General features: G+C 40.7%; 1 protein-coding gene across 3 annotated transcripts in view; it reads left to right on the plus strand.

Annotated features, from left to right (window-relative positions):
* Nucleotides 1-24,131, plus strand: part of fgf14 (fibroblast growth factor 14) — a 395,947-nt gene that overhangs the window by 234,609 nt on the left and 137,207 nt on the right. The window contains exon 1 of one of the 3 annotated variants that reach the window (XM_003218713.4): nt 19,787-20,489. The exons of the other annotated variants lie outside the window; for them this stretch is intronic. Within the exon in view, the coding sequence (XP_003218761.1) occupies nt 20,294-20,489 (196 nt within the window). The 5' untranslated portion in view covers nt 19,787-20,293. Of the gene's footprint in view, nt 1-19,786; nt 20,490-24,131 lie in introns of those variants that run through there. 3 annotated transcript variants of the gene reach the window in all.

The raw sequence follows: 24,131 nt of genomic DNA on the forward strand, positions 1-24,131 counted from the left end.
TTTCTTCTTTCTATACACACTGAAGTACCATTTTCCAGTAGTCTCTGAAATAAATGGTTAAGTTTTCTCTCTCTTGCTTGGATCATAGCAACCCAACACTCCGAATCCCCAAGGGTATCACTCTGTCAGTTAGGGAATAACTAAACATGTTCCAACTGACATGTTGTTGTGTTGCTTTGCCAAATCCCATTGTTAGTTCTGAGTGTGCTCTAAGTGCAGCACATTTTAATGTCAAACTTCAATGCATGCCACACTTCCAGGGAGTCTGCAAACAAAAATAATGTGAGCTGTTCACATTTCAAGTTAAGTAGCCTTTCCTTATTAATTCTGTAAAAAAATGAATGGAAATCACGTTAGCGTCTGTGGAAAGGCAGAGAATTAGATTAACTCTAAGTCTGGATGACAGTCCATTTCTTTTGTTTGCTGCTTTCTCCACTCTCTTCCCTTCCGTCTTTCCCATAAAAACGAAGACACTGCTCCAGTCAATATCACCCTTTCTGGCTAATCAGATTAGGATGTCCAGTCAACTGTTCGATAGATTGATAAGGAATTGTCTAATCAAATTACTCAGATTTTCAGACCCCAAGAAACCATGCGTTATGCATTCATAAAACTCAGTGAGTTCACTATATTGCTTTTCCCTATATTATCTTGGCTGATGTTGTTCTGAATTTTTAATTAAAGAATAAATCGTCACAAAATAATTGATGCTCTTTCAGTTGCATCTGTGGAAGCTGGCTCCAATTCACCAAGGTTTATGCTGTGCTGAGCTGCTACACAATTCTTTGTTTTAATTTAAGGAAAAGTCATTTAACTGGAAGAGTTTGAAATGTTTAGAGTTGGAAGTATTTTCTTTTGGTTCCTATCATATAAATCTTTTATAGAAACCAGAGGAAACAGTTTATAAAGCATCAAACTCTTCAGACTATCTCTTATGGTATCCTGTTTTCTGATTAACAGACGTTCCCAGTGATCTCGGGCTTGTGTTTTACTAACCTTGTAACAACATACCAACAGGAAATATCGAGGATTGAAGCAGGGGTCTTCTTCAATAAATGCCAGTAGCCAAACTCAACCCCGGCACCATATCATCAGAAGTACAAATTGCTTATTAAGCAGGCAAACGCTGTTTGGTGGCCATGCTGAATGGACTTTGCAAAGCTTTAACACAAGTAACTCCCATGAACCTGAGAATTTGCTGTTGTAAAAACAGCTCCAAACAATATCCCCACAGTTCACTCTTAGAGCACCTATTCACATGGAGATCTCATATGTCTATAGCTTAAAGTGCTGGCCAGTACCTTGGAGAGCTACTGCCCATTAGACAGAGTTCTTTGGGGCAAAATCTGATTCAGATACATCACAGTTAGGGAACTTTTAGTACTAACCAATTTGACATAAAAATGGTGCAAGGTCTTCATTTCTCTGGAATTACTCATGGGAGCAGTAGCATAAAAAGCAGATGAGAGAAGAAGTGGGTAAGTTAAAAAAAAATGATGCCAGATTTTGTGACTATGAGGACTGCAGTTTGGACTGGGATTCAAATGGAGAGCACAAAATGAAATAATTATTCATTTAATGTATTACGGGTATCATATATCGCTTGACATTCTGAGGAAGCAAGCTAATGGCTGGCAATTATTTTGAAAACATAAAACATGGCTTGAATCAGACTTTATGGTTCTTGTGAGACCTGAGAACAGAAATTGATGGAAATGTTATGGCATCTTTGTTGTGGCGTACCCAGATATTAATTTTAGGTGGTTTCCTAGGTAAAATCAATTTGCTATGTTCATTATTGTAGTTGGAAACAGTGCATTGTATTCTTACAAGCAGAACCAAGCTGTTCCTGAATCTACTGTGTTCATTCCTCTTCTTGCAAATAATCTGATCTAGTCCATCTTTCCTTCTCCAGCTTTCTAAATCCATTTGTATAGTTAAGTGTAATCTGAAGACAGATGGAGTCTTGATCGGTGTCATCTGCTTGAATTAACCCGTAGACCTCAATTATCTAAAGCCACAGATAATAGACGATTGAAGCACACAGTAAATCATGTTGTCAATGGTTCATTAATACTGTTGTATTTAAACTATGGATTTTTATTAAGAGTTTTATCTGTCTAATAGCACTGCCAGCTCATACATGTTGTTTACTGAAAAGCTGATTCTTGGGATCTCCTCCTCCTCCTTTAATGCCAGGATTGTAAACCAAGGTGACAGGAAGGGAGGTGTACTGGGAGAGACACTCCAGGGGCCTTGTTCAGGCAAGAGACATGACTGTCATCTCAACAAATGAAATCCAATTATATCTGCTGAAAACTGAGCAGCATCTCAACATCACTTGGTGTTTGAATATTCATAACATGTTGTGATCAACAGATTACAATTGCTGCGCAGAATCTTTTAATTAGTGTTCATTTTAGCTTCAGCTAAATGGTAGAATAAAAATTAAAGAGACAAGGAATATGAAGCATATAGTCTGCTTCTCTGTGTAGTTAATAGACCTGATCATGACAGGACTGATCCAGACTGGCTCCAGACTTGCAGTGTGGCTCCCTCTCCCAGCAAGCTAATGGGGTCCCTGCCCCACATTGCAACTAATAACTGAGCCGTTCTCTCCTTGTGCCCCATACGTTTGCACTGTTAGCATTCTCCTTCAGTGAGCATGGGGCCTCCCTACAAAGTGATGATATGGGCAAGATGGAGGAGGCAATGGGAGCACACTGGGAATCCTAGAGTAGGTATGGCTGCTGTTCAGCATGTATGAAATGATTACGTACATATTTTATTACACCTTATAAAACTTTTAATGAATCCCATAATAGCTAGGCTTCCAAACACTCACACAATATTTCAAATGTAGGACCAACTGCCTTTAATAACCACATAAAATGAGGCAGACAATGAAGCTCCTAAATCACATATCATCTCATCAGCTCATCAGGCTGATAAGGGGTGAGAATGGAGATGCTGAGTCACTATCTCAGGGGAGTAAATCAATTGCCAGTATGCAAAACAAGGCAATATTTTCAGACTCCCCAAAGTCCTAGTTTTTATGCATCTAGAAAGACAGTGGTCATGTGGGCATTTAGAGAATATTAATCCCTCAGGCTGATGGGAACAAACTAAGTAGGATTTGCATCAGACATTCCATTTTAACCCTCTGATACTCCATGTTATAAGTTTCTGTTTATTCTCAAGTATCAACTATCTTCAAGTTTTAAATTCTTTCAGAAGAACATTTGGTCCTTTCTTTCCTTTAAAACTGTTTCAGTAGCAGCAAAGATATGTGTACTTAAAGTAGTTCATAGGTGGCATATATATTCAACTAAATGACATAAAATCAATAGTGATGTTTCAAAAAGCTGCTCAAGGGGTTGTGGAAGACAGGTTCATTAGCACACATGTGGTTATAATGTCCCAAGGTGAAAGCTTTTTGGAAGGAAAGAACAGAGTGATTGAGTATAATGTCTACCAGATGACCCAAATGAGAGATATGCTACCACTCTTCTCCATCTTTGATAGTGCTTAGAAATCTTACCTCTGTATTACTGGGAGCTATCAGCATGGAAACAACAACATTTTGGAAAACCTTGTAAGGTTTCTCATTAAGATCCCATGATAACTGTTTGGCTTATTGCCCTATCTGAAAAATCAGTCAAAAATCTTTGACTAGATAAAGAAAGATGGTTTAATAGAAATTTGGTCACAATTTCTCCTCTGCAATAAAGATCTGATTTCAACACATATAAAATAACTTGAGTAGATTCAGACACAATAGTTTACTGTTGGAAAGGAGACCCATGAGAAGTGTCTGGACTAGATGCAAACAGATATGTAATAGTTAATTGTATTGACTTAGGATGACTGCAGGTGGCAGTAAATGGCCTTAGTTTAGAAGTACAGTGTTCCCTCACTACTTCGCAGTTCGCTTTTCGCGGATTCGCTGTTTCACAGTTTTTTAATAAACTCTAAAATAATATTATAAATAATAAAAAAATACAATTTACAGCCTGAAGAAGGAGAAGCCGAAGGGAGAGAAAAGAAGCCCAAGCGGCAACGGGAGGAGAAGGAGGTGATTTATCAACACACGATTGGTTGATAAAGACTTAAAATAGTGTATAACTACTAAAATAATGTATAAATATTAAAATAAATATAGCGTTCCTACTTTGCGGATTTTCCCTTATTGCAGATGGTCCTGGAACATAACCCCTGCGATAAGTGAGGAAACACTTTATTCCATATTGTCATTGCAGTCTAATCACTTTATTATATATATTACAAAATTTATTTGACTGCTAATTGCAATTAATTGAAAGCACCAACTGTAAAATAATGTTCAAATAAATCAGTATGATAGAGCTTTCACAATTTCATATGATAGTAAAAGGTAAAATGTTAGATGTAAAATGTTTTATCATATTTTGAGAGAGAAAAGAGCATATGAAAGGCATTTGCAGCTAGATATTAGAAAATAACTCCAGTAGCAGCAAAGTAAGAAGAAAAAATGCTTTGATTTTACACGCTAACTTTGTAATATAAAATTGTCTGGCTGCTTCTTTCCCTCTTCCTCAAGGGTTTTCAGTAGTGGAAGACATATCCCTTACTTGTATCTTCTAGTTCTCCAGAGACTGAACAACAAAAGCTTTGTACACACAATATTGTTCAAGGACAGTTGTGAAGAACATTTGGTCATATCTACCATCTACACTGCATATTTAAATTATTGAAATCAGAGAGTTAAAGTTAAATTGCACTACAAATTGTCCTTAAAAAGAATATCATTCAAGGGTTTGGTATTTCTTTGGCTGTTTTGATGAGTGCCCTTTATTTTATAGTCACTTTTTTTTAAAAAAAAGTGAATGCCATTTAGTTTGGTATTACAGACAAAGTTGACATCAAACAGGAAGGTTTGATGTCTTGGCATGTCTAGGTGTCCTGGAAGCCAAATAGGATCTTAGTCTGCTCGATAGGTTTGGAAAGGCCAGGAAGACTAAAACTGTCACTGACATGCTCTGGAAAAGATACTTTCTTGAACTTTAGCCCCCAGAATTCCATCATTTCCAGGAGTAATGGGAATGTAATTGAAAAATAACCTTTTAAAGATCTTGTGATGAAGCAAGTCATTCCCTCCATCCTCTGTCTTCCCACTTTTTCTGTTGCTTTTAAAATGTCCCAGTCTCTCTATGTTTCTCCCATTTCTGACCTTTATCTTCTCTTACTTCTGTTGTGGGAAATGGAGTTTGGAAGGGCAAATAAAGAATAAGTAGAATTTTGCCCTTCTTAAAAGCAAATTGGCACAGCCTTTCCTAGTTTGTGCATCCTTCCTCATTAATAATTTCCCCCTTGAACATATTGTGATGTAGGTTACACAGACATGTCCCAGTTTTCATCTGTGAAATGGTAAAAATTATGGAAAGTTAATTGCAACCTCATCTTTGAACAAAGTTCCTAGTGAGCCAAACTATATCCGAGGGCAAATCCATTATACATGTCTGTGAAAGCCCTATTTTTAAAAGTGAAGTGGACAAAGTCCAGGACACATGGAAACCTATTTTACTTACCATCCTGAAAGGGTACATGGCAAATTCTTAAAACTTTGTCTTTGAACCCTTATTTTTTCACCAGAATTGTATATTCATGTGATAGAAGCAGGAGTCAAAATAACCCCCCATCTTAGTGTATTGAGCTGTCTACAGCAAGTTCTTGGTAGCTGTTGAGGTTTGGTTCCAGGAAACCTTTGTGGATACCAAAATCAGTGGATGCTCAAGTTCTATTACAAACAATGATGTGGTATATATTCCCTCTCCATAGAATAATGTTCAAAGTTGGTTCATGGTCCATATCAAAATTCATATTTGGGGCCACAAAATCTGCCCTCGACTTATATATGAGGTCAATTTATACATGAGTATACAATGAAGCCCCCGATGGCGCAGCGGGTTAAACCACTGAGTTGTGGAACTCTCTGACTGAAAGGTCGGAAGTTCAAATCCGGGGAGCGGGGGTGAGCTCCTGCTGTTAGCCCCAGCTTCTGCCAACCTAGCAGTTCAAAAACATCCCAATGTGAGTAGATCAATAGGTACCACTCTGGCGGGAAGGTAATGACTATGCAGTCATGCCGGCCACATGACCTTGGAGGCATCTACAGACAATGCTGCTCTTCAGCTTAGAAATGGAGATGAGCACCAACTCTCTGAGTTGGACATGACTGGACTTAATGTCAGGTGAAAACCTCTACCTATTATATACAATATATACTATATCATTATGTCATGTTGAAATTAGATGATATTAAAATCTACTTAATGTGTTGTCGAAGGCTTTCATGGCCGGGATCACAGGGTTGTTGTATGTCTTTCGGGCTGTGTGGCCATGTTCCAGAAGTATTCTCTCCTGACGTTTCACCCACATCTATGGCAGGCATCCTCAGAAGTTGTGAGGTACATTCCACCTTCATACCTCACAACCTCTGAGGATGCCTGCCATAGATGTGGGTGAAACGTCAGGAGAGAATACTTCTGGAACATGGCCACACAGCCCGAAAGACATACAACAACCCCAAAATCTACTTATTTTTCTCTTGATTTTTGTTCTCTACTTTGCAAGGGAACTTTTGTATCTATAAAGAGAAATGCTTTTGTGGTATTGGTTTTCTAGTATGCTCTTCAACTAGGCAAACTAACTGATCTTCAGAAAGCTTCCTGCTTTACCATTCTGAAAGTGGATAACACTATGTCTTAAACCACAAATATTGTGTTTGTGTGTATGCGTGTAAAACACAACCCTTGATAAACAACAGTTCTGTATAATTCAATAGCTGAAGATTCTGCATTGTAAATCTTGGTTACTTTTAGCAGAATTGTTTACAGCTTATCTTTAGATTTACACAGTACCTACTTTTAAAGCAAAGTGTCTTTCTGCCATGTACATATGCAAACCCATTTCTCACATCCATTTTATTGACAACAGGTGTTTCTTTTTATCACGGGTTTCTGTGATATTGCAAGCAGCAGATGCTAGAAATTATGTACATTTTTGCAGATTTTCCTCCTGCTTTTTTTTTTTTTTTTCCTGATAACTAGTGTAACAGTGTCCACTGCTGGTAAATCAGGCAATTGCACCATATATTATAGAACATGGCTGTCAGGTTATTGTGATGAATAGCAATTTAATGGGCTTTCTTAATTAGGCCTGTTGGATTTGGGTACAGGGTAAAAGCTCATTCTGCTAGAAATTGCAAATACTGTTTCTGCTAATGATGATAAATGTGCACAATTGAATTAGTGACCTGTAACAATATAATACTTCTAGCATCGCACTGTCCAGTTTAAAGATCTCTAGAAAGATCTCTTCTTTCAGGGTACAGAACAATGTAATACTGGCCAGAATTATTGGTTTGTCTCTCAGTGATGTCCGAACAGCCAGTATTGATATTGGATCCAGTGCCTTGTCTTTAAGAACACAGAGCAAGTAGAATTCAGCGCTGATCCAGGGTTTTTAATGACATATTTCTGGGGTGTCGTTTCCCATTATTTTTTAAATAAAAAATAAAGTACAATAAAATACAACCTTCCTGGGTATTGAAACCATAAAAAAGAATCTGGTATTAAATTTCAGAATTAAAAAGGCTATAAAAAGCCCTGGTTATACAGAGCATCTAATCAGTTGGGGACTGAGCTCCATTGAACTTAGTAGGGATTACATTGCAAAGGCGTGTACTGCAAAATTGTTACACTTTTACTCTCGTTTGAACTGATTTCAAAAGCATGTGTAGGCAAAATGATAATCGCCCTGGCAGCCTAATGCTTGTGTGGTTGGCTGCAGAGTTTTAGCACGCCTTACAACAGCTCCATTGACATTTACTAAAAAGATTATGGCTCCACTCAGCTGTTTTTATAACTTGGACAAATGTCTGGCTTTTTAACCAAAAATTGTGACAACAAGAACCTGAAGGCATTTTTAATGTCACATTTTTCTAGTAAATGGATGACTGCTCCAAACCAGCGCCACAAGATGGAACATTCCACCTCTAATTTATCATCCTATACAGTGTAGCTAATAATCACTTTTTTATCTAGTGTCTGAGTGTCTGATGTGAATCACAACAGACTGAATATTACTTCCCTTGGAATAGACAACATAGAACCTGAGAACGTGACCCATCCAAATCATTTCTAGTAGAATAGTTCCCTGCCACTATTGTAGTTAACATGCCTCTTGTCAGTAGCATGGAGATGTGTGAACTGTGGCAGACAAAGGCCATGGAAGTTGTTGATACCGTTGTGATTTTTGTTGTTGTTTTAAGGAGTCTTCCAGTCAACTCTGACAGAAAGGAACTGGCAAAACCACCTCTGAGTACTCCTTGTCTAAGAAAACCCTACAATATTAATGGGGTTGCTATAAATCAGCAGGTGATATGAAAACATTTGAGCATACCCATACACATTTATAAAAATGTTCATTTTTAGTCTGGCTTATCCCAAGAGTTGAGGATAATGACTATCTGTCAATGTAGTGTGTATCCCATTAATACCTAGTAGCAAGACCCAGCCAAATTTAACAATTTTAGGGTTAAGACCTATTGATTTGAATGATAAGGTTCTAAATATACCCAATTGAATATAGTTTTAAGTAGGGATGTAACATCTTGCAATGTACTAATGTGGTACACACCACATCTTTTCTGCATCCCTGAATAAATCTTGAGTGACACCAAATTTTTAGCTCTGAAATGAAAGGATGAATGCTTACTTTGGTACATGTTTACTTTGTTTACTTTGAAAAAGAATGTGCTGTGGAGTAGGAGATTATGTTCCCTGAGGAATACTCATACAATGCCAATTTCAAACCAAAGCTTTTGGTTCTCTCAAATGTCTGCCAGCTGTATATTATAAATGACTTTTCCCCGCTCACTCTGGGAAGGAAATTGGATGTCCTCTGTTGGTGAAGGGGTGAGAAATAGAAAACGGTTAGCTAACACTTTCCCAGACAGTTAATTAACATGCATATCCATCTTGTCTATCAAAAAGGTAACATTTTTAGTTCCTTGTGTGACCTAGATTCATGACACAGAGGATTCAGGCTGTTCTCTGTTATGCGCAGAAATATATTAAGGTATCATGCTCAGAATGCAAATACGAATGGTCCCACTTGGTTGTGTGTGTGTGTGTGTGTGTGTGTGTGTGTGTGTGTTTTGCTATCAAAAATTCTTCTCAAGGAATAATAATTGAGTGGAAATACCTATTTCCAATATGTATAGAAAGCATAAAGGTTTTATCTGGCGCAAAACAAGGAATTGCTGACATTATTATTGCAGCATGAAATAGAGGGAACACAAATCTCTGTATCGAGCTCCATCACTTACTAAACTAAACATAATCCTTAACAACCCCCATAGTTTATTGGAATTTATATCTTTTTTAAAAAAATGGGATAATTTCAAATATTACATTTTATCTTGCTCAATTATTGCAACAAAAATAGGACTAGGAGCCCTCCAGGTTCCAAAGCCTTCCATGGATGGCAAAAATTGTGGATTATACCCTTTATTAATAAATGGAAATGACGTGAGCACATCTGTAGATGTGTGCCTGCATGCATACCAATTTACCATACCAATTTAGGTATGGATGCTTCTGCCAGAAGTAGTGGCAGCCACCTGACACACACTTCCCAGCAGAGGTTGTCTTTATCCAGAGCTGCTGGTTCTATAAGGCCTGTTTCTGTTTGGTCCTTGGCATCAAGATCCATGAGGGGTGGGGTGGCATTCATCTGTGAAACAGGCATATGGGTTTTTGAAAGCCATCCCTCAGTTGCTTCACACTAACTACTGTTCAGAGGCAGATTTTTAAAAACTAAGGGGATAGCCCAATATTGCATTTGTGCAACGTCTCAGTAGTTAGATAGATAGACAGATAGACAGACAGACAGACAGACAGACAGACACACACACAAACACACACACACACACACTGTATGTGTGTGTATTACTTTAAGGGAGAATTTGGTGCCTAATTAGACTTCCATTGGCTTCGCATCTGAGAATATCTCCAAGTGGAAACCTGCTTTGCAGCAGAGTACATTACATATTCACATTATAGTTATGTATCAAGGTACAGTTTTTTTTCATTAAAAAAAACCCCCCTGGATTCTTAATGACACTGAAGCCGAGGTGAGGGCAGAAAGCCTCATTGTATTTATACCACTTACTCAGCTCCTAGACAATCATAAAGTTTTCAATGAAGTGATATAAATTGTAAGTGCCTATGTCTGTTTACCTCACTAAAGACATTCAGTGAGTTGGATACTGATAGTCATGCTTAGAGCAGAGTCACTGATGTTACAAGTATTTGAATTAGTCATTAGTAACAATTTAGAATCAACCTACGTGAGTACAAGGAGAAAAAAGCACAAGAAGAATATTGTTATTCCTTAAAGAATGAATTGTTTTATTTTGCACAAATGTTCAGGCAGGTCCTCAAATGCAACCAAGAATCCGGCATATAGTCCATGAAAAATGATACTGAATGAAGCCTATTAAGGGACCACAAGTTTTCTTGTTGTTTTGCTGCAATGAACTAACCTGGCTGTCTCACAGGAAACCCATAGAGAAGGTTCCCTCCTGTTGATCTCCACCAGTATGTGGAAGATGCAATGAAGGGGGCAAAGACAAAAGAGAGATCACTTTCTCCTTTATGTGGTTCAAGTTCAGTGGTTCTCAACCTTAGGTCCCCAGGTGTTTTGGCCTACAACTCCCAGAAATCCCAGCCAGTTTACGAGTTGTTAGGATTTCTGGAAGTTGAACACCAAAACATCTGGGGACCCACAGGCTGACAACCACGGTTCTAGTTGGATACGCATGGGAGGGGGGCAGACAAACTTCTGAATACAGAACCAGTGTTGTGTTAACTTTGATATTTACCTGGTAAACTTGGACCATTGATTCTATTTCTCAGCATGAATTATCTAACTTAGTTGTTGTGAGGATAAAGTGGAATAAGGGAGAAGTTGAAATTCTTAAATTTACTCATTAACTAAATGCTAATGCTTAAATAGGGCTATGGCAACCCTGTCATGTACAAGAATAGCTTCTGGATGGTAATCGTCTAATTCTTCATGCTGGTAATTCATCTTCTGATCAGCAGGACCTGCAAACAATAATTGCATTTGAGCAGATGGAGTCCATTTTAAAATGTATAATTCATCTCCATTGTCTGTTTAGCTTTTATTTTTAGTAACCCCATCATCCTATAGTGGTATGATGTCTTGTACTGAATACACTGATCTTTTCTTATGGTTGATTTCCCTATATATATATGTGTGTGTGTGTGTGTGTGTGTGTATACATATACACACACACACAGAGCATTCCTTTAAAAATCTTATTAATTACAGTATACATAATCTAAATTTTTAAAACTGAAACATGTTTCTTTATGGCGGTATCATTTTTGCATTTACACATATAATGGCTGAGTAAAATACGAATATATTTTGATATGTATTTTAATCTGTACAATTCTGTTTTTGATATGTTTTATGTATATGTTTTATATGAGATTGTTGATTAATGTATGTTTAATTGTCTGTTAATTGTCTATGTTTTGTACTGGCATTGAATGTTTGCCATTTTACTTTGGAAGCTGCCCTGAGCCCCCTCGGGGAGAGAGGGCAGGTTAAAAATAAATCATCATCATCATCATCATCATCATCATCAAAGAAATGAATTTCTTACCTCCTGTATATTTATCTTTCAGTTACTGTACACAAAGAAAAACATGATTGCACTGTTAAAGCTAAGATGACAATGTTTGATAATAACAAACAAATTAGCTGGCATAGTGTTCCCTCAGGTTTATAGCTTTTAATGCAAATAGGTGAATAATTACAAATGAGTTAAACCCATAACTATGTGGGTTGTATCTATGTGGGAGCTCAGCAGGAATCAAGCAGTTAAGCACATGCCCAGACATGTTCCCATTGTTCAGGGGCCCATTCACACTGTGCAAGAGCATTATATTTCACATTGATTGCCATGGTAATATCCTATAGAATCCTATTTTTTTTTCCAATGCTGAAAATGGCATTCTAGCCATTTCCATTTTTGGACTTCTTGACAGTCTGTGTAGTCTTCAAAGGATCTCAGAGGGAAATAACCTGACCATTACTATGGTGGTTTCCAACCCTGCATTATACCAAGATATGAAGAAAAAGCATCAAGCAGGGTGACCTTAACAAGAACCTTGTGATTCCATAAATAATAATGTCTTTATTGTGTCATATAAAATCAGTTCCACCAGGTAATTGACTGCTTGAGTGGGAACCAAGTTTGGCTGGTGAACCTGCTGCTGAAAACACAGCACAACTGCTCTTGATTTCACTGCAGCTCCTCCTGAAATGTTCCAAGTTAAACAGGAGGTCTCTGAACTGGCTGGGATTTTATCATTTAAGGCATCTGGCACCAGTAGAGCTCCTGTACAATTCAAAGCAGCTGCATCAGAGCCAGCAGTAAAATTTAGCCTGGATCAGCTGCCAATTCATTACATATTGGTAGCTAATTAACACATGCTGTACAGTTGTTTTTTATTGGTATGGCTGATATATTGAAATACCTTTAGCTGAATCCTGGAAATGATAACCAGAAATGTATGCCATTCATTCTGTTCCACACTAATTATTTGTTATGTATAATCATTAGTTAAGAATTCTGTCATAACTATATGTGGATCCCATCGGTTCCTTACTGAACTGTTTTTCCCTTTGTCCATTGAGCTGGTATTGTAATATGAAAAATGTTTGAGATGTAACTCTTTGAACTGTGAATCTCTGATAAACCCAAATAGATAATGACTGGTTGATAATGGTTTGGCTGTAGACCAGAGCTGGGCAAAACAGAGTCATGAGGCTTAATGCAGTTCTTCAGACTGTGTTTCTGGCTCCAGCACAATTTTTGGGACAAAAAGGAGTTACCTGCCTCTTCTGAAAGATTCACCTCATAGATAGATTTCAGGAGCCCTCTTCACTATAACAAATACCACTTTCTCCCCCAAACAAAACAGTCTTCTTGTTACTTCCAGTTTGTTTGGTTTTCTTTTTTTCTGATGTGGCAATGTTCAGCCTCCAGAATGTCCTAGGGTTTAGAAAACTACCTGCTGGACTGGCCAGTTATCCTTCATCCTGCTATAAAGGATTTTGTGATGTGCTGTGGATGGGAGCTAGATGTAACAGTGAGTGCATTTCCAGATTAATGCTATTCAAGCCCTTTGTAAAATAATACAATGGCCCTGGGAAGGACTGGCTGTGTATTAACAGAATCTCTGTAAAGGATTAATGTCCATGAAAATGTGTGACAAATTTAGCTATTTTCAACTCCGCTCCAGATCCTTTTCATATATGCAACTTTCCTATTCGTAGTCATGCAATGCTTTCAGCTCATTAGAGTGACTTCAGTCAAATCACAGTGAAGAAATAGCTCTGCAATACTTACACAGATAAAACTAATCATTCCCATGATTATAGTTTAGAAATTACTATTCAGAGATATCTCCCAAGAATTGTGAAAGGAGACATAATCTTGATAATCTCAAATAATTCCTCCTATTAATGCTTGCTTTAATTAAAGATCTGGGTGCTTTAATACAGAGTGTTTTCAACTTGTCCTAAATCTATTATCACAGCTAGTCAGCAGTGACATAGGTAACCTATGTGTCCATGATTGGAAAATCCATCAGCTATCAAAACCCTTGCTCTCGCTTAAAGTGCATATATTTTATCACAGATTTAAAACAGCAGATGGCTCTCTTGAGTTTCCCTTGGAGCACCTAAAGCTGTAAACAACTATGTTGCATTTCAAGATTTCAAGCAGAGTTGCTGCTGTTCCTTGGGATAAAAATCACAATTTCTCCTTATTTCTAATATTTTATTTCCATTCTTTTGACCGTATGATGACCTCTTCCTAATTCTGTGCCCATTCATTCATTGACTAAGAATGGCTAATCTGCAGTCTGAACCTGTGGGAAAAGCTATAAGGTAGAAAAATGAAATGTACAGGTTGAAGGGAAGTTGTTCATCAATAGAAAATATGTGTCACAACAATTAATATGTTTGGAATACTTCCCCAAACAAAAGTCCTAAATTCAATTTTAGGATATGTATATTTACAGTGTTTTATGCAAATCAATGCAGATCAGTAATTTCTTCTAAATACATGTTACAAGGTCTTGAGGTTTTTCTTTCTTTCTGTACATACATTGATAGAGTATTTTCAACACATTCAAATTTTTGTTGGTAATGTTGGAAGCTATTATCAAAAATTTCAATATTCTCTCCCCACAAGACACATGGCCAAAATGCGTATGTGTGTGTGTGTGTGTGTGTGTGTGTGTGTGTGTGTGTGTGATATGTGCATTCAAGGGGAAACTAACATGGCTTTGCAGGGACTAACCCAGAAAATGCTTGCATCTTTTTTGAATTATGTCTCTTGGTCTCAGGAAACGTACTGCGGAGAACAAGATGACACTGTTGTATCTCATTCTCTGTGGTGCCAAAGGACTGGGAAATGGATTACTTAACAAGGACTTGGGAATACTTGTTTACTTTAAAGGAGGGTGAACAGGCGACACCTAGCCTACAGCAAAAAATGTTTGTTTAATTTGTTAGTATAAGAATTTTTTCAGCACATGCACTTGCAATAGTGATTCGGCAACCTTGGCAAACTATATTACAGAGGACAAGCTTGTAATCAGGACTTCCATTTTGTTCAGATTTTGGTCTGCCAGGATGAAGGACAGAAATGCCTTTCTTTCTCTAAAATAAAGTTAGGTCTTTGATTCACTAGCATGGCCTCTGCATCTTTCCTGGTGTGCTGGGAAAAGCAATTCCACATCAGAATGACTTGAACTGGTTTATGCCTGATAATAGGAGTGTTTGTTGTGTATACCACATTTTTTAAAGGACAAAGTGTCCTGCAAAATTTTCTCACCATCATTACTATAAGACTCTGGATTAGATTGCTAATATATGAAGAACTGGTTGTGATGTGTTCAAAGACATTCAAAGTGTATTTTAAATGTCAATGCATTAGGAACAAAACCAACTGTAGTCTCTTCCCCCAGCCATTCTCCCCCATTAGTTGGATATTAAATACCTGTTTTAAATTAAATAGTTATTTTGAAGGGCATTCTTCATTGCATTTTCAGAAGGCAAACCAAGAAGTGGCTCCTTTGCTCTGAACTGTCCAAGGTCCTGAATAAAGCAAAGGGCCTTGCATGGAACAGAGTTGTTTGTAAAAGCTGCCCTTTTAAACAACTTCTTTGTGTGGAAAACATTAATCTCTGGAATGTATTTTTCAGAGGATATAATGTACCAATTTTTAGAAGTGAAATACTGATTAAGCAAATAATAGCTCAGTGCCAGTAATGCTTTGTGTCAATAAACTGTATTAGGCAAACTTCAGCAAATGTGAAGAGTCTCTCTTACATAGAGAATTTTGAAGCTGAACACTTAGCAGAAATTTCTGCATTGAATTTTATTTCAAACCATTTCAAAACACAATGAGACAAAAATGTATTTTCTAGATAAATTAATATGTGCTTCTCCTTGTTTGGCTCACTTTAAGAATCCAAGCATATCCAGAGAACAGAATTGAAACCAACACATGTTCCACTCAGTGTCTTATGCTTTGAGAAATAAAGAATTTATTAGGATATAGATTTTTAATTTTAAAAATATGATAGGGCCAACTGGATAATGGACTACATTGAGATTTATATCTGGAAGGGTTTAATTCACAGGAAATGTGAAATCATAGTACAAATTTTAGAAAAAATTAAAAAAAATAATAAATTGTTCTGGTTCTGGTTTTACATTCAAGGGTTCTCTTTTCAGATGCTTTAAATGACCCCATGTAAATTGTCTATATGTTGCTGTCAGTCCATGGATATTTTCAAGATTTTGACATGAGGCTCAAAATTTGGCATTAGTTAAACTGGTGTATAGTGTCAAGGGAATCTACAGTATTGATACTTTTTCTAATTTCTGCTCAGTATTAAGTATAACAGAATAAAAGAGAAATGCCCCAAAGACATTACAATACAAATGTCTTTACAGTGACAAACCTCTATAGTTTAATACAAAATCTATGTTAGTAACTGATATAAGTAGGAGTCCCTGGTGGTGCAACGGCTCAACCCCTGTGCTAGCAGGACTGCTGACCGACAGGTTGGCAGTTCGAATCCGAGGAGAGCAGGTGAGCTCTCGCTGTCAGCTCCAGCTCCCCACGTGGGGACATGAGAAGCCTCCCACAGGATGGTAAAATATCAAAACATCCAGGCATCCCCTGGGCAACGTTCTTGCAGACGGCCAATTCTCTCACACCAGAAGCAACTTGCAGTTCAAGTCAGTCCTGACATGGAAAAAAAAACCCCTGATATAATTAGGGTGCCAAAAAGAAGCATTTTGAGGTCTGAGATGTTTATATGGCACAGTCGAAAGTAAGTCATCTGCATAGGAAACTGGGAAATCTTGGGATTAGTCCAGATGGAAAATCCAAGGAGTTGCACTGCTTCCCACAACTCTAATTGCAGGTTAAGGCATGAGTAAGGAAAGCACGCTGCAAATGTTCAGTGATATACTGGTGCCCGTTTTTTTGTCCTCCAGGTGCCATCATCTGTGGCAAATGTATACACTTTGACTAGTGGATGCCCGAATCGGAATTGCATGATTGAATACTTGGCAGACAAATAAGCGAATCACAATTCCGGGTCTCCTCCTTTGAGGGTGGGGTGGGGGACTAAAATGCACACACACTAAAGGAGATCCAGCCTCCAGAAGAAAGGATGAAATGAGCTAGAGATCAATGTAGCAGATGGCTCTGCCATTACATGTGTGTGGGAGGTCCACTTCAAGATTGCTTGGCTGTAAAAATGACAGACTGTGTCCTATTGCCTTTTCACTTTCTCTGGCACAGACACACACAAGGAGAAAGACTGGGACTTTCCTTGTCCTGTATCTTTTTACTTTTTTTGGCAATGAAATACTATTCCTAGTGGGTGGGAGAAAGAACTCTTGTCTGTTGGAGGCAGGTGTGAATGTTTCAATTGGCCAGCTTGATTAGCATGGAATAGCCTTTCACCTTTAAGATCTGGCTGGGGGAATCCTTTGTTGGGAGTTGTTTGCTGGCCCTGATTGATTCATGCCTGTAATTTCCCTGTTTTCAGAACACTGTTCTTTATTTACTGTCCTGATTTTAGAATTTTTTAAAATACTGGTAGCCAGATTTTGTTCATTTTCATGGTTTCCTCCTTTCTGTTGAAATTGTTCACATGCTTGCTTGTGGATTTCAATGGCTTCTTTGTGTAGTCTGACATGGTGGCTGTTAGAGTGGTCCAGCATTTGTGTTGGTTCATCAAGTGGGTGACTTCTCTGGTGGAGTAAGTCTGCAATGCCTTTCACATTCCTTGATTCTTGTTTGGGCAATGCTGCGTTTGGTGGTCCCTATGTAGACTTGTCCACAGCTGCATGGTATAGGGCAGGCAAAAGGTGAGGAGAGAATGCTTCTGGAACATGGCCATACAGCCCAGAAAACTCACAGCAACCCCAGTGATTCTGGCCATGAAAGCCTTCGACAACACAGTGTGCCTGTTTTCTCCCTGTTCCAAACAAGAGCCAAGGTAGCCTTTCGGGAAGCATGAGAGCTGGGTTGTTGTATGTCTTTCGGGCTGTGTGGCCATGTTCGAGAAGTATTCTCTCCTGACGTTTCGCCCACATCTATGGCAGGCATCCTCAGAGGTTGTGAGGTATGGAGGTGGAATGTACCTCACAACTTCTGAGGATGCCTGCCATAGATGTAGGCGAAACGTCAGGAGAGAATACTTCTGGAACATGGCCACACAGCCCGAAAGACATACAACAACCCTGTGATCCCGGCCATGAAAGCCTTCGACAACAGCATGAGAGATGTTCGCCCAGAGAAGAAAGCAGTGCGATGCCGTTTTGGCGCCTCTCGCTTTTCTTCCCCGTTCGTCCTCCTTGGTCTGGGCGTCCTTCTTGTCCTCAAGAAGCCGCACGTCCAACGGAGAAGGAAGGCGAGACAGGGCGAGGCGGAGAGCCAGCTTGGCCCCCGCCCCAATCCCACCTGCTGCCTGGGCCAGGCTGCGCCTTCCAAGTGCCCTTGGCCGCCCTTCCCGCCATTTCTTAGGCTTGGCTCCGGTCCCGCCTTTCTAGTCTGTGAGGGACGCAGCCGACGGTCTCTAAAGGAGCCGGCTTTTATCAGTGGCAACCAGGAGACGCCCGTGTCGCCGCCCGCCAAAAAGCGGGGCGAGTTTGTGTTGGCGGGGAGGACGGGACAAGAGTCTTCGGCGAGGTTCCCTTTCGGGCTCCCTTCTGGGCGAGTGGGCTTCCTGAGGCTGAGGAGGGAGGCAGCCAGTAGAGTCCTCCGGAAGGAGTGAGGGAGTGGTTAGGGAGGGGAAAGGGAGCTAGGCAGAGCAAGGGGGAGGGAGAGAAAAAGGGAGAGAAAGGGAAAAGGAAGTGGAAAGGGAGAGGGAGGGGGAAAGGAAAAGAAAAAGAAAAGCGAGAGCGAGAGGAGAGCCACTCAAGCACACAACTTCTTTGTGTTGTCGAAAGCTTTTATGGCCGGAATCACTGGGATGCTGTGAGTTTTCCGGGATCTATGGTCATGTCCCAGAAGCATTCTCTCCTGACGTTTCGTCCACATCAATGGCAGACATCCTCAGAGGTTGTGAGGTCGGCTGGAAACTAAGCAAGAGGGATGTATGTATCTGTGGAAGGTCCAGGGTGAGAAGAAGAACTCTTGTCTGTTTGAGGCAATTACAATTAATTGTTACAATTAATCACCTTGATTAGCATTGAAAAGCCTCGCAGCTTCAATGCCTGGATGATTCCTGTTTGGGGGGATCCTTTGTTGGGATGAGTTAGCTGGTCCCGATTTTGTTTATTTTTGTGGTTTCCTCCTTTCTGTTGTAATTGTCCATGTGGTTGTGGATTTCAATGGCTTCTCTGTGTAGCCTGACATGGTGGTTGTTACAATGGTCCAGCATTTCAACAAAAAGGAGGAAACCATGAAAATGGGAAAAAATGCAGGGTACTAGTATTTAAAAACCCTCTAAAATCAGGACAACGAATAAACAACAATCTGAAAACAAAATTCCAGACAGGAACTAATCAGGGCCAGCTAACACCTCCCAACATAGGATTCTCTCAGTCAAGAATCATCCAGGCTTTGAAACTGAAAGGCTTTCCAATGCTAATCAAGGTGATTGATTCACACTGGCCTCGAACAGTTCTTTCTCCCACCCTGGACTCTTCCATAGGTAGACAAACCCCGCTTGCCTGGTTTCCAACCTCTGAGGATGCCTGCCATAGATGTGGGGGAAACGTGAGGAGAGAATGCATCTGGGACATGGCCATACAGCCCGAAAAACTCACAGCAACCCAGTGATTCCGGCCATGAAAGCCTCCGAGAGCACACACTCGCAACTCCTCCCTGCCCGCCTCTCTCCCGGGCGCGCCCTGTCTCTCACTCCCGGCGCCTCCTTGGCCGAGGCGTCCATTCATTGCGCGCCAAAAGCACCTCGCGCTCCTCCCTCACCTCCGTGGCGCTCCGGTCGCCCCTTCCGCGCTCCCTTTCCTCCAAGGCGAGGGGCGGCCTTTCCCCCCCCCCTCGCTTCCTCCCCTCCCCTCCAGCTTGAGCGCCCTTGATCGGGGCTGGCTTCTCTCCTCCTCCTCCTCCTCCTCTTCTTCTCCCCCCTCCCCCAAGGACAAGCCCCCTCCCTCAGTTGCCTTGGGGAAGAGGCGCGCTCTTGCCTGCTTATCTCCGTGTGTGTGTGTGTGTGTGTGTGTGTGAAAGAGAGAGAGAGACACGGCGCGCGTGTGAGTGTGTTGTCTGGGGTGGGACCGAAGCGCCGTGCTTAAGGCTCCCTCGCAGGGCGCTTTCCAGATGCTGCTTTCCCAGGCACTCGGCGGCAGCGGCGGCGGCGACGCACGAGGCGAAGGCTCTTCCCTCCTCCTCCTCGCCCTCCGCCGCCGCCATGGAGGCGCGGGCATGAGGAAGAAGGGCTAGTCCGGGAGCCGAGGAAGGAGGGCTCGCTTGTTGCTCTCTCGCCCGCCCGTTTGAAGGGTGTCCGGTCCATGTGCTGAGCGCGGCTCCCTCCCTCGCGCCCCCTTCTCGCCATGGGCTCCCGCCTGGACTGAGCCGGGCGCCGTTGTTGTTGTTGTTGGCGGTGTTGTTGTTGTTTTTGGAGGGGGTCTCGGGCGCCGGGGAAGCGGGGCCATGGCTGCGGCCATCGCCAGCGGCTTGATCCGGCAGAAGCGCCAGGCGCGGGACTTGCAGCACTGGGACCGGCCCTCGGCCAGCAGGAGGCGCAACAGCCCCAGCAAGAACCGCGGGCTCTGCAACGGCAACCTGGTGGATATCTTCTCCAAGGTCCGCATCTTTGGCCTCAAGAAGAGGAGGTTGCGACGCCAAGGTGTGTGTGTGTGCGCGCGTCTGCCTGCCTGTCTCGGGGTCTCCTTTTTGGGTGCCATGGCGCCACGCTATGCGGCCCGGGGAGTTCTAGTTTTAGACCAGTGATCCTCAACCTGGGGTCCCCAGATGTTTTTGGCCTACAACTCCCAGAAATCCCAGCCAGTTTACCAGCTGTTAGGATTTCTGGGAGTTGAAGGCCAAAAACACCTGGGGACCCAAGGTTGAGAACCACTGTTTTAGACCGTCTTCAGCCTTCTCTGCCAAAGAGTGCCCTCTCTACACTACAACTCCCATGCCTGCCATGGCTCAATGCTGTGGGATCCATGGCAGTTGCAGCTTTACTATTATTTATTTATAGTATTTATATTCCGCCCTTCTCACCCTGAAGGGGACTCAGAGCGGCTTACATATGGCAATTATTCAATGCCTTAAAAACACATAATAAAATATAATCTTAAAATATTTGCAAATTAAAAATTAATACAGATTGGCAATTAAAAACATACATTCAATTAAAATAACACCATCCAAAAATTGTAGTCTAGAGCTGTTCCATGGTCTTTGCACATATTACACATCTATTGTACTTGATTATACACTGACAAGACAGACAATTGTATATAGAAAAAGGTATATATAGGCTTTTTCGCATCTTCAGCATCTTGGAGGCTTGTGCTCGTTTCCAGCCACAGGAAGGGGGGGTGCTGTTACTCCATCTCCCAGCTGAAGAGATTTCTTCACGAACGTCCTCCTTGATCAGAATGCTGGCATTTTTCTGGCATTTCCTTGTGGATGCCTTAGAATACCTCCCCGCTTTTAAGTGGTACCAATTTATCTACTCACATGTTGCTTTCAAATCGCTAGGTAGGTGGAAGCTGGGTTAAAGGCCAGGAGCTCACCCTGCCCTGGGCTTCGAACTGTCAACCTTCCAGCTGACAAGGTTGCAGCAGGTGGCTTAACCTGCTGTGCTAAAGCCTGACCCTAGGTCTTGAGTGCTCCTGCCTCACCAAACTACAACTCCCATGATTCCATTGCATTGAGCCACAGCACAAATACTGCCAAATTTTAATTCTACCAGGAGGAACAAAAACCTACTGCTTCTTGGTGCTTTCTAGGCTTTGTGTAGATGGCTAATGCTTTCACACCAGAAGCAAGTTGTACTTTCTCACGTCACTCCTGAAGCCAAAAAAAAAAAAAAAAAACTAGAAGGAAAGGAATGCCGTTTGACACCACTTTAACTACCAGGGCTATGGGATCCTGAGAGTTTGTGTTTGACAGTGTCTTTAGCCTTCTCTCCCCCAAAAGTGCTGGTGTCACAAAACCGGAACACCCATAACTCCATTGCATTGCAGTTAAAGTAGTGTCAAACTGCATCTGTTCTACAGTGTAGATTCACCCTTGGAGGAACGAAGAAACCCAGTGCTTCTTGGTGCTTTCTGGGCTTTATTGATATTCATGTATTTCATTTACATCCTGCCTTTCGCCTAAGATGGGATGCAAGCCCTTGGTAAACTCCTCTGACTATTTCACTGGGAGGGAGCTAGAGTCAACCTCTGAGAGAACCAGCCTGAAGGAAATGCTTCCTTATGATCCTCCCAGGTGCTCAAGTGAGGGTGCACCAACCACTGTAGAATTGGGTTGCTGTGAGTTTTCCAGGCTGTATGGCCAGAGGATGCCTGCCATAGATGTGGGTGAAACGTCAGGAGAGAATGCTTCTGGGACATGGCCATACAGCCCCAAAAACTTACAATAACCCAGTGATTCTGGCCATGAAAGCCTTCGGCAACACATTATCACCACTTGAACTGTCATAGCTCAATGCTGTGCAGTTCTGGGAGTTATAGTTTTGTGAGTTCTTTGCCAAGGAACACTTGTGCATCACTAAACTAAAATCTCCAGGATTCCATTGCAGTTGAAGTTGTGTCACATTACATTCATTCTATGGTGTAGGTTCACCCTCTGTTCAAACCCATACAAAGAAGCATTTGGGGTGGCAGAGAAAGCCAGTCCAATTTTCGTCCCGTTAGGAATTGGTCTGCAAAGCAGGATAATTAACTGGGGCTAAACTGACCAAATGATCTTGAGTAGGAAAACTCAATGTGTAACATCTCACCTAGAAGTCTCTTAGTTCTTATGCTAGAAGAGAACTCATATCTAGAAAGCATCATATCCCAGGGCAACCCATGGAGTTGGTAGCAATTATAAGCATTTAAACATGAGCCACAATCTAAGACAGTATTTAAAACAATGGGAAGCTTCCCTTAAAAACCCCCTGCTTTCCTCATAGTACAGGCAGAGGTTTAAGAAAGTGACTGGAAGATGGATTTTGTGCCCCATCCTTTCAGTTCAATGTTTAAATATCCCAAAGTCAGCAGATCCTGTCTGATCTTGCCAACTAGGCAGGGTTAGCTCTGGTTAGTACGTGGATGGGAGATTTCAATACCAGTCCCTATAGGCTACATTTCAGAGGAAGGAACTGGCAAAACCATCTCTGAGCATTCTTTGGCTAAGAAAACCCTGGCCAAAAGTCGGCAACTCAAGTAAAAGGCATGCACGCTTCCAAATCACATTTATATAGTAATTCTGTTCAGCTATAGTGATTGCTATTATGGAGCTGAAAACAGAGTTACTATTTCAAATTAATTAATTCAAGATACAGCATTTCAAACCTGCTTATACTTGGCCACTTTTGTTGCTTTTTTCAATTTGAGAAACGAATACAAATATTTCAGCTGAACTGGGTGGGATTTGAATAGACTGAATGTAGGTGCAGCACAATAAATAACAAAATGTGTTACACTTTTTTGCTTCTTAGATTTTAATAACCCATCTTTGGGAAAAGGAGGTAATAAATCTGGGTGTCTCATGGAAATTTAAATTCTTTTTGGATCCCACTTCTGGGAGCAAAGGATTGAATATACATTGTAGCAGCATAGGTGGAACCTTTTGATATAGCAAAATTTATGATTTACTTCATGACTTTACATTGTTTCTTTTTTGTTTAAATGCTGTTGATAGTAACATTTAATACATGCAAAGAAATCCCAGTTTGTTCTTAAGAGAATAATCACATTTGCCGTGACTACTCACTTTACGCATAGTATCAGCAAATAGGTGTTTGTAGTGTATGGAAGAGAGTCTGTAATGGCTATTGAATAAAGAAAATGGTTTTTTTTTACAATGTAAATGAGTTCAATCTTGTGAAAGGTACATGAGCCTAGAAAATTCTTATGAAATTGAGGGGGGGGGGGGGGAATCAGTACAGTCCAGGTTTCTTGAAAAATGTTTCCCATGAATAAATCATGTAAAGGTATATATGGACACAATATTTTGAGGGAAGAATGAATGGTAACATTCAGTGCATTCTGTCATTTGTACTGAACATATTAGATTTTTAATAGAGGACACCACACAGGATAATCATTTTGGAGTACTATTCATTTTGGAGTACTGTAGCTTTAAGAATTCACAGCTATTGAAATGGAGAATCCTTAGGAGTGCATATATGGGGGAACCCCAATTCCCACAATACCTTGTTTCTACAAGCTTTGTAGCTGGTTTACTCTAGAAATGTTGATGACAATTATCTTCCTTTCCACTCAGAGATGCTCCAGACCCTTTGCAAGCCTTTCCGCGCTTGTTT

Source organism: Anolis carolinensis, chromosome 3, assembly GCF_035594765.1.
Source record: "Anolis carolinensis isolate JA03-04 chromosome 3, rAnoCar3.1.pri, whole genome shotgun sequence".
In the NCBI taxonomy this organism is placed as follows: domain Eukaryota; kingdom Metazoa; phylum Chordata; class Lepidosauria; order Squamata; family Dactyloidae; genus Anolis; species Anolis carolinensis.